The sequence below is a fragment of the Sander lucioperca genome, chromosome 2 (assembly GCF_008315115.2).
Source record: "Sander lucioperca isolate FBNREF2018 chromosome 2, SLUC_FBN_1.2, whole genome shotgun sequence".
Classification (NCBI taxonomy): domain Eukaryota; kingdom Metazoa; phylum Chordata; class Actinopteri; order Perciformes; family Percidae; genus Sander; species Sander lucioperca.
This window is the reverse complement of record NC_050174.1, coordinates 10,920,323-10,936,331: the sequence shown is the minus strand read 5'-3', so window position 1 is coordinate 10,936,331 and position 16,009 is coordinate 10,920,323. Positions and strand designations below refer to the sequence as shown.

General features: G+C 38.0%; 1 protein-coding gene across 6 annotated transcripts in view; it reads left to right on the top strand.

Annotated features, from left to right (window-relative positions):
* Positions 1-16,009, top strand: part of ccser1 (coiled-coil serine-rich protein 1) — a 128,714-nt gene that overhangs the window by 42,412 nt on the left and 70,293 nt on the right. For all 6 annotated transcript variants that reach the window (XM_031308946.2, XM_031308945.2, XM_035992137.1 and 3 more), the window contains exons 8-9: positions 3,804-3,881; positions 14,504-14,581. In XM_031308946.2, the coding sequence (XP_031164806.1) occupies positions 3,804-3,881; positions 14,504-14,581 (156 nt within the window). The remainder of the gene's footprint in view (positions 1-3,803; positions 3,882-14,503; positions 14,582-16,009) is intronic.

Genomic DNA, 16,009 nt, shown 5'->3' with positions numbered 1-16,009 from the left:
CAAATTTCTTCACTCCCTGTTTTAATCAGCTCTAGTTCAGCTCCATGAAATCTTTTTAAATTGGATGCTTTTCCGCCTTTAAAAGGTCTCTGTAATCACTTTGTTTTGTTAATTTAATCAGATTCTACATTTGAGCGTTTGCCATCATATTCTTAAAAAATGCACACATACACTCACACTCCACACATTAATCCTTCTGTTTCAGAGTATAACTATAACTATAACTCTTCTCTTTAAATCCTTTAGCCTGCTTTAAAACTAAAGTTTTACTTCAGGCTATGAGGCCCTCTCAGTCTGAATGTCGGGGAAACCAGTGAAATTACATCCCCCCCCATTATAGACATGATTGGCTGTAATGGCCACTTTGTAAAGCACTGACACGTTGCAATAGCTGCACAAGGTTTCACTGTAAAAGCCAGGGAACCAAATTGATGGCCCTGTGCAGTCATGCGATGTTTTAACTGTGGGACTACTGTACAAAAGAAAATAAATATAATATAATAAATAGAACATTTACATTTTAGAATTGATTGAGATTTTCTTGAAGAACATAACATTGTTCTAAATGTGATTTACATGTTTTATTTAGGGTAATTGCAATTTGCAGAGAGCTTGACTTGGGGCTGATTCTCAGTCATAATGATAAAACATACAATCAACTGCTGATTGTAAATTCCAGTTTAAGTTAGAGTTTACACCAGGCCGGAATGATAATTACGGAATGATAATTACACTCTTGTGGAGTGTGGCAAGTTTTTCAAAGTTGTGTAAGCACAGCTTCAATAGAACTAGTTATTTGGAAGTTAATGTTTGGTGGTTCTTAATGTATTGTGTTTTTACATTTTTTTTTCTTCTTTTTGGAATGAGAGTGCTCACATATTCACTAATACCCTTTATCACAATGTTTTGAAAGTGTATGATATATTTACATACCAAAGAGGGATGATAGTAGTACCATATGCTGTGGAAGTTGAGCTGAAAGAACATCCATTAGCAATGTCTGGATGCTGTTTTCTTGTAATCTACATGGGTGACTGACCCTTACCAAATGCAGCAATATTAAATAGACACACTCACAAATACACAAAAATACATATAAAAGGGTGACCAGACCTTCCCTAATACCCCACCATTAGTCCCTCTAAACTAAGATCAAAGCTAGCTGTGAGGACCTCTCTGTGAATTACAGTCTACAGAGGCATATGTATGACTTTTTCCCTTTCTCTTCACTTTTCATCTCTCTGTTTTTTCCTCCCAGGACCACTGTAAGAGAGAAATCAGACATGAAAATGATAAGATAATAATTAGTGGAGAGAGACATAAGCTAGAGTGGTGATGGAGAGACCAAAGGGAGTGTGAGAGAAAGAGAGAGCGAGAGGGTACACAGCAGCAGAACATGAATATGAAAGAGGGGATACTTTGCCCTCTTTGCTTGCTCTGTTGTATCATTAACTTGCAAATTGTGTTACCCTCCATCAACGGATGTAATCCATTCTTCGGCAAGGAGAGGGTGACATGGCATGTCTGTATGCTTTGCATTTTATTTGCTTGACCTTCTGGTATTGAGCCCAATCTTCTGTTCTTTTCTTTTGTTAGCCTTCACTTATTGTCCCTTCGCTCTAATGCCCGTCAAAACACTGGTCAGCTTTATGTCACACATAACATTGCTGAGTTCCATTCCAGACATCCTCAAAACAGCTGAAAATTTTGGGAAATGCTTTCAAAGAGGCACGAATTACAACAATGACTCATGCATTGTAAACTAAGAGCTATGAAGTCCAACAGTCCAATATTTATATCACTATCTCCTAGATTTTTCTCCATCTCTTCTCTATACCAGTCACTACTGTAGCAAAGACTGTTTTAAAATATCATTGAACAACCTAATAAAATAAAAGAAATTGCAAAGTTGACATTTACATGATACCCAAGAAGTGACATTGTCACTCTGTTTAACTTTTAGGTTTCCCACAAATATAATAATATACTATTAATAAATAAGAAGAAACTTTAGCAATACTCGAGCAGAGTTAGTATTTTAAATTCAAATCACCCACACTGTTTGCCACTACATTGCATGACACTATGTTGTTAAGTGTGTGCTGCCTTCCGATAAAAAGCCAAATGTCAATGAGCGAGAGTTAATACACCTTGAGTTATTTGAAGGTTTTCATTTCTTGATTTAACTGATGTGTGAATGGGATTAAAGGGGTGTATCAAACTACAAAACCTGCTTTCCTTTCTTAGGCCATTCATCATCTTTAAACATTTAGCTTCTGGGTTGTGCAAGTCATTAAATCCAGAGCTCCTAGGCAGCGTTTCACCTTCTCAAATCTAAAAGGCTTCTTACTGAACCACATCTAATTGTGGGGACAGTTGTGTGTTAAAGCCTGTGGGACAGGGGTGACCTTAAAGACAATGTGTATATGTTAGAGAGAGAGAGAGAGAGAGAGAGAGAGAGAGAGAGAGAGAGAGAGAGAGACAGAGAGACAGAGAGACAGAGAGAGACAGAGAGAGAGAGACGGAGAGTTTGAGTATGCGCCTGTCTCTCCACATGTGTAAAGGCATTGATCACCGATGACACATTGAGGGCCTGACGCCATAGCACACCTATAATTCTAATAGGGAGGTATGCTTCTTTAAAAGGTCAGCCAAACCCATATACCATCAAGTTTTTGCTGTGCAAAGATTTGTGCTTAGATCTTTCTCAGAGCTACCTTCATAACCTGAAACTAGGCCAAAAATATGTGCAAACAAAATCAGAGTTTTAGCATAAAAGCTCCTTTTTAGAGTGTATTGTATTGTCATCTCTCTTAAACAACAGACAAATTGGCTTGCATATAAATCTGCAAGAGGGCAGGATATTGCAAGAAATAGACTTTATCAGCAAACTAAGTGGGTGGTTTCACTTTACATTTCCCTGTTCCTTGTCACATCTTTGTCACGTATCTTGTCATATCATCCTCGTGTGTGCTGTCATGTCCTTACCATGCAGCATTACATCAATATCAGCAGTCTTGCCTGAAGACATGACTTTATCCTCTCCAGCTTCACCATCCGTCCGATCATAAGCCCTCACAGGTGACATTTAGACCAGCATCTGCTCTCTTTAAGGAGTGTAAGTGTGTCCACGTTTGTGTCTGCATGTGACAGCACGTGCACCCTTTGTCACATGAATGTATGCACCATGTGTGTGTGTGTGTGTGTGTGTGTGTGTGTGTGTGTGTGTGTGTGTGTCTGTTTGTAAACCTCTAGCTGCCCCCGCTCTCTGCCTACTAGACACCTGTGTCGAGGAGCAGAGCCAAAATGTGTCTGATCACAGCTGGCGTTAAAAACACAGAGATTATGTAAGAAACCAGGTTAAAAAAGTTATCTAAAAACCAATTGTCCTACATCTTTATGAACCAAAGGTGCGTCAAATCTAGATCAAGCGACTAGATGTAATATTGTCCTGCAGATATTCTGTAGAAAATGACTACTACACTTAGGTTTTGGATGATGCAGTTTAAATAAGCACCTATCTTGATAAAACTAGTGTATTAACCCCTCTAATTTCTTATCGAATGAGTATCCAGCCGTCTATGTGTAATGTGTTTGCCAATATTGCTTAACAACAAAATTAAATTGCAGCAATTAAAAGTGAAAATACTTGCAGATGCCTTCATTTTGTTACAAACTGTATAAACTGTGACGGATCCTGCTGTAAAAAACATTTCGTGCACATACCTAGCTTATCAGCAGCACTTACAATGTATATCACAAACCTTATCTTGATGTTATTTTTATGTTTTTGTCTATTGCAGAGCACAGAGACAAGTCCTGCCAGCAGCCTCCAGTCTCTACCCATTAGTCCCTGCAGTGAAAAGTCCCTTCCATTTAAGGTAATCTAAAGCAGACCATCTTATATTGCTGTATGCATATGAACAATACTGAATTTGTATGTTTGTCTTTTAAGAGAAAAGGAGAGCTGTTTCCTAAGTGTTTAGTGAGAGGCTTGAGCCAACTTTAGACCAAATATAATTGACATCTGTTAAAAAGTTTGAGTCTAAGCAACACTCAAACTTTACCTTAGTGTCTTTTAAGTAAGAGAATATTTAAATGTATTAAAAATTATAAAGCTGGCAGACGTACGGATTAAGCCCAATTTTTGCCTCGAATTGGTTGCCCCAGACTAATTTAAGATCTGGGCCAAATTTGTATGCCAAATTGGTTGTTGTCTGATTAATTGCCTGGTCAGCTGTTTTAATGGTACTGGAGTGGTATTGTGCATGTTGTGGCTAAAACGGTAGCCTGGAGACTGCAGTATTATAAAACTAAAGAAAGAAGAAAGAACTTTGCTGCAGAACAAAGACCATATTGTTTTCATCTTCCATTTGCGACTCCATATTTGTCTTTTTCTTCTTAGTAGACAAGGACAAAGCACAAGGAACGCAGCCTTTCTCTCTCTTTGTCAACACTGTTGAGGATGCTGTTTTCTTGTTTGAATAATCTTACAATTGGAATTGCCAATGAACAAAACTAAGCACAGGTTCTGTGCTTGGGTTCAGTGTGAGCAGCCATGTTGTGGTCGGTTGATTGATCTGTACAGTGTGAGCATAAAAGTTGCGGGTTCTGCAGAAGTGCCGATTACAACGTGTAGTGTGAGTCAAAAGATTAATGAAAACCTGCAGTTGAAATGTTACAGCAAAATACAGTAAAATACGGTTCATGCAATCATTTTATACATTTTTGTGGAGCTTTGTTGTTGTGTTTTAGGATAGCTACAAATTAAACTATACACTGTGCAACATTTACTCACACAACTCTCAACTACATGGAGCCAGCTGGTTCAATTAAAAGAACACAGCAGTCTGCCTGTGATCAAAAATATAAAACTGAATCCTCCTTTGATCCATGTGTCTCCTTCAGTTTTACCCTTATCAGAACAATTAACAGCCTTTTTTCCACACTAGCTTCTAATGAATCATGAAGAGATCAAATAGAAAGAAAGAGGAGCAAGGCAGGGAGGGAGAGCGAGAGATAAACATGAAGAAGAGAGTTGCGAAAAGAGAAGGGGCGATAAATTGAATGAGAGAGGGGCAAAGTGCTTTGCTTGCCTTGACAGGCCCTAGACCCCCTCTGTCAACCTAGTCCATCAGAGCTGTGCGATCTAGATGAGATTTATTAATCGCTGCAGGGAGTGTGTGTGAGTGCTCAAGTGTGTGCTTGCGTGTGTGCGCGCAAGGTTTAGGTTTACCAAGGGAGGGCTTTTGTCAAGCTTTTCTCTGGGATTTAGTTGGGTGGCAGCAGAGTTCTTGTTAGACCGTGACAGGAGAGAGGAGCAGAAGAGACGAGACTTCTCAACTTTGTGGTTCTTTTTTAAATCCCCCCCCTTCCTTCACATACATGGAGGTACAGAATAGTAAATCTTACAATGTATTCCAGTAAATCGCAACCACAAACTCTGACACAGTGCCAACAAATATTGAGCATGGCTGTTTATTGAGAGTACTAGTGTATGTGTGTGAGTGTGTGCATTCACTTATATCTGAGTAACACTGTGTGTTTTTACATAGGGCTACATACAGTATTTTGTGTTGGTACAATTGGTCACTTGTCTTAGTTTGTTTAAATTATTTTGTGTTTGTGTGAGTGAGAGTGGATGTTTGTTTGTGTGAATGCATGCCATCTTTATTGACCTAAATTGGAGTATCAGTGGCAGCTGGATGATAAGAAAAAATCTATGGTGGGACAAGCATGAAGACAGCAGCTCTGGCTTAAACTCCCTCATGAAGGAATGTACGGATGGACAGACAGGGAAGGTGGGCAACTAGAAAATTTGATCAGGAGAGGTTAGAAGAAAATTAGGGCAAATGTCTGAATAAACTGTCCAAAAAGACTTGATTTGTAACCAAAAAATAATTCAAAAATGAAACAGAAATATGCAATTATCCAGTCATACAGATGGATCTAAAGGTTGAAAATTCTCTTTCTGTGGATAAGGCTTACAGTATTGCCAAACATGTACAGATCCATCACAACTCTATAGTAGGTTTTGAAGTTTGGGAATCTTTGTGTTAAAGGTATTGCAGTGATACAAACTGATTAGAAATGAGTATGGAGGTTAATTTTTTACTTTGGGAACGTATATAATGTCTGTGATAAAGATATTCTAAGAACAAGTTTAACTTACTTAGCTATAACCGGAGGTTTCGGCCGTATTTTGTATGGACGTAATGTTTCAACATATTACAAGATATTTAAGGAAACTTGGTTGGGTGGAAGAATTTTTTTTAAAGACTTTTCATTTTATTGTTAAAGATTAAGGAAGCTATACACCAGATTTTTTTTGGAAAACCTTTATTGAAGAACAAGCACCAGCTGGCATTCAAGTGTTAAGAAAAACTGGCCAAAATTCTCGTCATAGTATTCTTTTTTTTTGATTAGCGATGGAGCATTCATCTTAAATATCATGAACCTCTCCTCACCTAACTGGGAGGGGACTGTAGCTTTTCAAAAGGAAAGAAAAGGAAGGAGTGGCAGCGGCATAGAGATTGATATAAAGAGCACGGGGAAACAGCAAGAGCTTTAGGAATTGGGGTTAAGCAGGAGATCGAAAATGGTGGAGGAAGTGTGAGTGCATATATATAAAAGAAGGTGGGAGGCAAAGACTAACCCTTTGACAGAGCTGGAGGCATGGAAAAGAAACAACATAAAGATGGAGAGAGCATATTGTATGAGGACAATATGAGAAAATAGTTGCAATGCTGAGAATAGGACTTTGTTCTACTTGACTATAAAATAGATTGAGAAGCGAGGGGATGAGGAAGAAAGGCTTTAGGGGAAATGTGGAAGCTGTAGTTGAAGTGTATACAAAGGAAATGCATTCCGTTAGAAGACATTAAGTTGGATAACTCAGTAAAAGAGGATAAAATGAATACAGGAGCGCAGTAGATAGAGGGGAGAGAGGAAAAACAAGGGAAGGGTTTGAGGAGGAGGAGGGTGGTAGAGAAAGAGGAGTGGGAAGGAAGGAAGAAAAAGAGGGTTTGAGGGAGGGGCGAGTATGTGTCCTGACACTCCAGAAAACGACTCTGTGGGTGTAAAAATAATCTACGGTAGCCACCTGAGAGGCTGCAGTGTCACAGTGCGCCCCAGTTTAATTTAGACCCAATGCATATGACATGAGTTTTACCAGATTTTGTCCCAGTTAAAGTGTTTTACTGTATTTTAGAAGACTGGAGTAAAAATCTCTCACTAGAGCGTTTGCCAGAGGTGTTTTCAGAGCACCAGTGTGTCTAGGACAGCGTTTTATACATAATTCATTGACATTTGTGTACATTCACCTTTGTTTCAGCAGACATTAGGAACTTCTTTTTATAGTTAAGCATGTATCATTGTGTCACATGCTGCATACTTAGAACTGAATAATGTATACTTATAATTACTGCAAATTCATGATTATAGACCATTCTCCACACCAAGGCCACAGTATGAGAGGGTTAAAAAGATACATGTGTGCAGGAAAACCTAAAGATACAGGTTTAATGGGCACACACACACACACACACACATTATACACAAAACAAACTCATGCAAACAGGCAATCATAAACACACACATCCTCACACTCAACAAAACTATATAAAATGTTTAGGAAAAGCTTTATCACAAAATAGAATTGAAAATGCCAGTATAATCTGTCAATCTCTTATTTGGCTCTCTCATTCCAGGTAACCTCTTCCCCAAACACTGTTTCTGTCTGTTGTCTGAGCCTCACACTAACAGCTAGGATTGTCAGTTTCTCACATACACTGTCACAAACTGAAGTGTGTTAATGTGTGAAAGAGAGGGAGAGGTGATCAAAAGAGTTCTTTGCATTTGCTGTCCTCCTGAATTTCATATTTTCTGCTAAATGTCTGTTCCTCCATATCAGTGTTTCCGTGATATGAGTTCTTGAGATAAAATCTTAACATTTAGTAGTGACATTTGAATAGGGCTTTTACACCTCACATTATTTATTATGCCAATATCTTAAAAAGTCATTTCACATATATTCATATGATGTGGGATTGTACAGTGGTCAATACATTCTGGCACTCAGTGTCATCAACGGGGGGTAGGGGGTTGAATAGGGGGTATGGAGTATGTGTGGGGGGTTGGGGTATGGTAGCTTACTGCGTCTAGTATGCTATCTAGTCTTGTGTATGCCATCCTCCTCATGTGTAAATGTATTTATTTTATTTTGGATATTGTATGTTAGCATCTTTTATATATTAGCATTCTCTTGTTGTTTTGTTTGTTTTAAATAGAAATTTAAATTGGATCACAAAAACAAAAAGTCATAGACTAATGGTACTTAGCGACAAGTTTCAAGTTAACTACCCTACCCTGGGCTATTTCAACACTTAACTGCTGTCTTTCTAAAGTAGCAATCCATTACACCCTCTGATAAAAGAGAAGAGTTATGGAGTGAGCAATGACTACAGAAAGAGATTTAAGAGACTGCAGCAATAGATTTGAATAATACATACATAATCTTTTGCTGCCACAACACTTAACTTTGAATATTCGCAGCAAAAGGTCCTTACGGCAATTAAAATGATTCAGGAAGGCAAGTGTTTTTTTGCTGGTTTGAGTGGAGTTGAGCAGATTTAAAAGAGGCTTAATTCACTCAGATCACATAGACAATAGTCCTAGTCAAAATACTCAAAATTATATCTGAAGTCTGACTACTTGTTAGATCTAAGCCACATTTAAATCTTGTCTTTGTGCAACTAGCTTCTGGTCCTCTCATATATATATATATATATATATATATATATATATATATATATATATATATATATATATATATATATATATATTTGTTTTACTATTGATGTGTCTGTGGGTTCCTGTGTTAGCAACATGAAATACAGTAGAAGTACAGTATTTCACAGCATTTAATTAGCCTAATTTGTATAACCTCTTATGCTCTATATTTAAAACGTCTCAGCGATAAATCCAGCTCAGTGGCTTTTGCTATATTTTTAGGACATCTAGGCAGGTGACATCTCTCATCTATTTCGAACAGCATACATATAACAGAACTGGTTTGACAGGTAGCCCAACTTTTTCTGTGCGAGGTGTCAGCTTTACTGCCTTTTAAGGTGCTTGGGACAGATAGAGTACCTATAGCATTCAAAGAGTGCTGCTGTTCAAAAAACACAAGATGTCCTCTGGTTTATACAGGATGGTTATAGCATCACAGCATATTGTGTACAATATGTGTCCAGATGCACAGAATCTTTTATTTTTCAAAGCTACTGAATCAGAGCATACTTGGGAGATAATAGTGACCCAGTCTTTACAGTCAACTGACAGCTGAGTAAATATATAAAGACAGGTGACAAAGGTCAAAGAATTTTAATTGTACATTATGCTACTCTACAGTATCTGTATGTGCAAATGACACATTATTCATCACCCCCTCTCTTTTTTTTACACCTAAACTGCTTCTCTTGCCCTCTTCTGTCAGCTTGCATAAATACTATGTTATTAAAGTCATAATTATAGTCAGTCAGGCCCACAGACAGCAAGCAGACAGAAAAAGACATGGATACTTAATGTCTGGGTCAGTGTGCGCAGCTATGTGCATGTTTTTTTTTTTTTAATCCAGTCATGATTTAGGTAGAGTTAGGCACTTTACTGTAGGTTGTCCAAGCCATATGAGACACCATATAACCACACCAAGGACTGACCTCCTTAAATTTAGACTTGTGTCAGTTTTATCCAGTGTTCATTTGGCTTGAGCAGCCTACATTGTGGCACTTTCTATATTCAGTTTTTGTTATCCAGCTCCATACAAGATATTAAGTACACCACTTTATACTTATGTATAGAATGTATAAATGTATACTACTACTAATGTATATTAGGAGCACTTTTTTGGCAGTAAGTGTACAAAGAATTTAACAGTTTTAGCATTTTGTACCAACAGGAAATGTGCTAATGGACATAAATCAGACAAAGTGTTGAAGGTTTGATCATTTTTAGACTAGATTTTCAGAAGAAAACATAGGCCGATAGAATTCAGTAGTAGTAAAATGCCATGGAGTCATTACTGTTCTTTTTCTTTTGTGTTGTAAGTGCATTTTCCAATTTACTGTAGTTTAATTTGTAATGTTTCACCTGTGACCATAGTCTATACTCAAAACATGGTCAGAACTCCTATATAAAGAACTGTAGCAGTTTGGACACAAGGAACAATTGCATATATGAAGACATATGTCTGTGTATGTATGAAGATGGCCTCAGAAATAGTTGTATTTGTGTTCATTCTATTTAGTCATGTCAGAAACTTCTGTTCAATCCAGGTCTTATAAAAGATCTCATATCTAACCTTATGATATATTTAGATTTCTACTTGTGATCACATATGGAGCACTGCATGGTCAAACCTCTGCCTACAGTACATGTGTGATTTACTTGGTCTCTGTACCAGTAGTTGAAACGGTTTGCTTTTAGACTTTCTAACTATGAATTCTTGGCTGTTAGTCAGGCTACATTAAAACTAAAGGTGATTGAGCAATTGAAACAGCTGCCCACAACACTGGAACTGCCTCCCTTTGGGCTTAAGATCCGGGGGATTCTGCTGAGACCTTTAAATAGCAGCTTAAAGCTCATTGTCAGATTGGCCACATTGTTTTGTTTTTTGTTTTGTGTCTATACTTTAACAAAAGTTTTACATAATTATTGCATCTGAAACACCTCCACCTCCTTGTCATCCTGTTGGAAATTGAAGTGGTAGAATGTTATGGCCAAATAGGGTATGCTGGTAGCCTAAAATGTAGTGACACTACAGGAATGTATGGTCGAGGTGAATATACCATTTTACATCCCTTCCAGCCCCTTCAAGTCACAAGCACTTGTTTTAAATTGGTATAAAGAGAACAAGGAGAATGCATTTGGTCATGCTGCTATTTCTCCCATCTCTTTCCCCTATTTCGTGAAATAGGCAACTTCTTAAACAAATTGAAGGGGGTGTTAAAATAATAGGTGAAAAAAAAAAAAAAACTTCCCAAGTGTGTGTTTGTCAAAAAAAGTTAACAAATTGAATAATTTCTGCTAACAAGGAGAACGTAATTATCTTCATACCCTCTTCAACTTGCTGCTTGCTGATTGCAAGGATAGAGTGGCCTCAACCGCGATACAAATCACATAAAGTGGATGCACTCCAATGATTTTGATCACATTTATCCCCACCGAGGCCAGTCCAATCACATTAGAAATAAATTTGCATCCCCACTTTTCTTCCACATCCTTTTCCATTCAATTCAGCCTTGAAATTGGTTGGAATTCCATCTGATAGGTGACTAAATGCACATTGTGGTGCTTCTTTCAGCAACCACAATAGAGTTTCTCATTGTAGGTTTACGTAGTACATGGTATGGTTGTTCAGCAATGAGTATTTAATGGCAACAAAGTTAGGCCAGGACACGTTTTTTAATTGTAGGTCACCACATTGAGGTCACATGTCCAGTCCTTTGGCATTTAAATCTGCGCGACCAAGTTGAGGTACATTATCCCTCTCTTTTTCTTATCCTTCTGTATTCCTCTCACACCTTATAACCATCTTCTTCTCTTTATTTCTGTTTATACTCTTAAGGTCTTGTCTGACCTCTAAACAAACCACGCAAGTCAAAAAAGTCTACATGGATTTAGTCATAAGCCTGTTCTGAACACTGAGAGACACAATTACTGATATACATGCAATGTCATGAACACATACACACTGTGGCGTTGTAGTCAGACAGCTCATTTAGAACAGCCTTCAGTCCTATTCGGGTGAGATTAATTTTAGAGGCTGACTAATGCAGTAATTGTCACAACATGTTGTGATTTTTCAGTCCCATCCAAATCTCATGTTAGTAATTTTGGTGATGTCTGTGTATTCTGGCATAAGGAAAAAAGATATCCTTATTATCTATAAGTACCAGTATCTCTCTTGTAAAGTCAGGTAAATAAAATCTATTTTGATTCCATACCGCATCTTTTTTTTTTTTTTGTTAATTGTTTTTTTATTTCATAGTGGGAAAGGTTTTGTTTTATAGGTTTTTATCACCATGGAAGCACTTAGTGAAGCTTTTAGCTTTGTCTTCCTTGACCATTATCTTGTGTCTATGTAAAACCCCCACACAACCGACCTCAACATCAATTAGCCCTGTAAAATAAGGAAGCCAAAAAACAAAACCCATCAAAAAATTTTGAGACACTTGTACATCTTGAGTATATTGGCTTTTATAATCCCTGGAATGTGTTAACCATGGCTATCAGCTGTTTAGCCGCAAGTTGGATGAAAAGTGTTTATTGGTATAATTGGGAGGAAATGAGACCACACTTTCTCGGAAACACAGTTACACTCCAACCAAAGTGCTTGTCAAATGGCCGAAAAGCATATCATTCCCCCCCCACACACACACACACACACACACACACACACACACAGACACTCAACAAGTGTCTTTGTCATGCAACCCATATAACAAATTTGTATGCTTCCTAAATTATTATTATTTTTTGCTTCTAGTCATGTAGTCATCATAACAGTCATGATATAACACATACATGTATAGGTTACATTTTTACATTTCTGAATATTGATGTGGCTAGCTGTCTGTGTTTGCATCAGAGAGGTTATTTAAAGGACGGCGTTGTAGCTATATGGTTCCCTGTGGTCTCCCTCTGACTCTCTGTCTGTCCTTTAGCTAGATGGCTCCCCACGGTCTCAGAGCATCATGCTCAGCCTCAGGCCCTCTCTGTCCTCTCCTTCTCTCTATCCCCTTTCCTCCTGTTATCCCCTCATTTCCCTCCTATTTTCTTGCCCCTCTTTTTGTCTCCTGCTTTTGTCCTTGAAGAGGTAACAACCGTCCGTCCGTCTGTCTGTCTGTCTGTCTGTCTGTCTGTCTGTCATTTTGTTCTCTCCATCTTATCACTTCTTTTATCTGGCTCTCTTATTCTTTTCCTCTTATTCTCTCTTTTCTTCTCCCCTTTTTACTTGTCACTCTCTGTTCACAGCTTAGCTACCTGTCAGTTTTAGAATTAAGTTGAGTATTTTAATCAAAACTGCTAGGTTTGGAGCCTAGCTACGTTTCTGATTATCAACCTCCCCATGAGTCACTGTGTAGCCTGAGATCTTCTGGCAGCTCCCTCCTGGCTGTTGGACAGTCAGATAACTGAGCTTTAGAAAACCCTGCCAGTTGAAATAAGGTTGGCAGACTTTAATTTTTGCTGTTTAACTTCAGTAACTTTGAAACAGAAGGCATGTCAAATAATTTTACTTAAAGTGCTCATATTATGTTTCCTTTATTGTGTTATATATCTTTATTGTGCATGTTATAGGTTTACAAAGTGAAAAAGCCACCTCAAACGGACTTACCATCTCCAACAGAAAACTCGGTTCACAAACTGCTCCAAACAGCTCTATTGTAGTCCAGTCTTTACTTCCGTGACAGACGTGCATCACTTTGTAACACGTTATAATGCTCGCCTAGCTGCTAGCGTGGCATGCCTCCTCACCTAGCTACTATGCATGTGCGACTCCCAACAAAGATGGAATAGAAGTGAGATGCCTCACTCTGTAGCTAAAACGGAGAGCTCAACACACACAGTGAAAAGAGGAGCTGCAGCAATGTGCAGTTCAACAAAAAATATGGTGTATTTTGAAAATTAAACCATGTAAACCTATTCTGATACAACCTCTAAATGTAATTATGAACCTGAAAATTCGCTTAATATGTGCACTTTAAGGATCTTAATTTGTGCATTGAATAAATAAGACAAACAACTTGAATAACAATCGCGGCACAATTATAGTCATAAACATGAATACATCATAAACATCAAACACATTTTAATGTGACGTAATGACATTTTTTTGAACCATTTATTATCATCTACTTTTTTGTTTGCTGTGAAGCACTTTGTAACTGTTGTTTTGAAAGATGCCATGAGAATAAAGTTATTTTTATTAGTATTATTATTCTCCTCCCTCTCCTGTCTTCTGTCTCTTTTGTTGCTCTCCATCTCCCCACAGTAATGTCCGCCGACAACACAAGGTCATATTAAAGTGCTGTGTGCTCTGATGGGCCGCCATAGGACACACTAAGTTTATCACAGACACGTAGAGAGAAGAGGACATCACGTTGCCTGCTGCATGCATGACAACTTTATTACACATAGACACACACACTAGCAAGACCAGCATCAAACACGCTCATAAATGCACATAAAACACTTGCAAACACACGTTAACTTTTATGGAGACATCCAGAGAATCTCTCTCTCACACACACACACACACACACACACACACACACACACACACACACACACACACACACACACACACACACACCTTTTGTATGTTGTCATCCTCTTAGGCTCTCTGTATTGCTTTTGCGGGAATATGGTCCCTTAGATAAATCACTGCTGCCTGCAGTGTCCTAAGTAATGTCTAACATGGTGTCTTGTTGCTTGTGTTTAGGATCCTGGCAGAGAGGAGGCCTTGTTGCAACAACTGAGAGAGAAAGACGAACAGATTCTCAGACTCCACAGTGAACTGGTAAGATTCACTAACCAGCAAATATACATCTAATTATAAATCGAGGAACCCCTGTATGTATGTGTGTCCGTTGTCTTTCAAACATCTCGACAACCGTTCTGCTTCACATATGGATTCCTGGGGACTAGGGGTGTGACGAGACACTCCGCTCACGAGACGAGACGATACACGAGATTGGGTTCACGAGAACGAGACGAGATTTTAACACTGTTTTAAAGAAAACTTCATTGACGAAATATTTATTCAATCGAAAGTAACTAAATTAAAATCAAGCACTGTGAAAGGTTTTGCCACAAACTCAAATGGCTTCTCTCCTGTATAACAGACCTCTTCAGACTTAATAACTGTGGCGTTTCCACCAGGAATCCAAAATGCTGTCACACAAACGGTTTAAAAGTGACAGGTAGGATTGGGTACAGTTCACATTTTTACCGCTACAGAGAAGCTTGCGCTTACCTCAGGTCCTGGAATTTGGCACATCTTTGCTTTAACGTGAATCGGTCCTCGGTACCGACGTAATTCTGCACCCCCCCCCCCATTCTGCATTTGACATAAAAAAAGGTATTAAATACTATTTGACAGCCAGAAGAGTGTTCTGATGATGATCATTCAGTGATATGTATACAGAATGTGCAGTAATGGGAAATATAAAAAATATCCTTTAGCCTAAGTCTTTAAACTAATTCTCAACTCATAGTCTCAGTCATTGAGAAATGGAAGGTTTGCTCATCTAATTTTATCCATATCACAGTTTCTTTCTCTTGGTCTCTGTCATTTTAAACTTTGAAATGAATAATTAAAACAACTTGAATGTTTGAATTATTTGTTTTATGGGTATTCATTAAAGACTAATTGCATTTGAAGCACAGTCTTTCCATTCCCTATTAAGTATTGAAAAAAAACATTTTTAGAAAGGTTTAAAAAAACATTCCAAAGAGCTAGAAAGTTTTACTTTTGTTTAAGAATTTGCCAAACAGCTGTGTCAGTTTTTCTTTCTTTTATTATGTTCTGCTGTGAGGGCAGCAGAAGGCGGAGTGAGCGGGAAGACTGACCACAGTAGAGAGGAAATGATTGTGAGAAAGAAAATCTTTTCCATCTTTGTTAATGTAAACTGAATTGTTATTGGGACTCCAGTCCAGCCAAGAGAGAAATATAATGTTTTCACAAATGTGCCCCTGAAGACAAGGATTGGAAGTGTGGAGTAATTTCCATGTTTGATATTTTGAACAACCAAATTATACTCATGAAATATGGTGATTTAAATGCTAATTTATTGTGTTGTCTGTGTTTTTTGGAAAGCTCGATTGTTGGATCATCTGCAAAAATTCTCCATACGGCAACATTTTTCATAATTTGTCATCTATACGTCTGTAATTTGTCACCTGCTCAATCAAAGCAATGTAATGCGGACATTATGCCAGGCCTTAG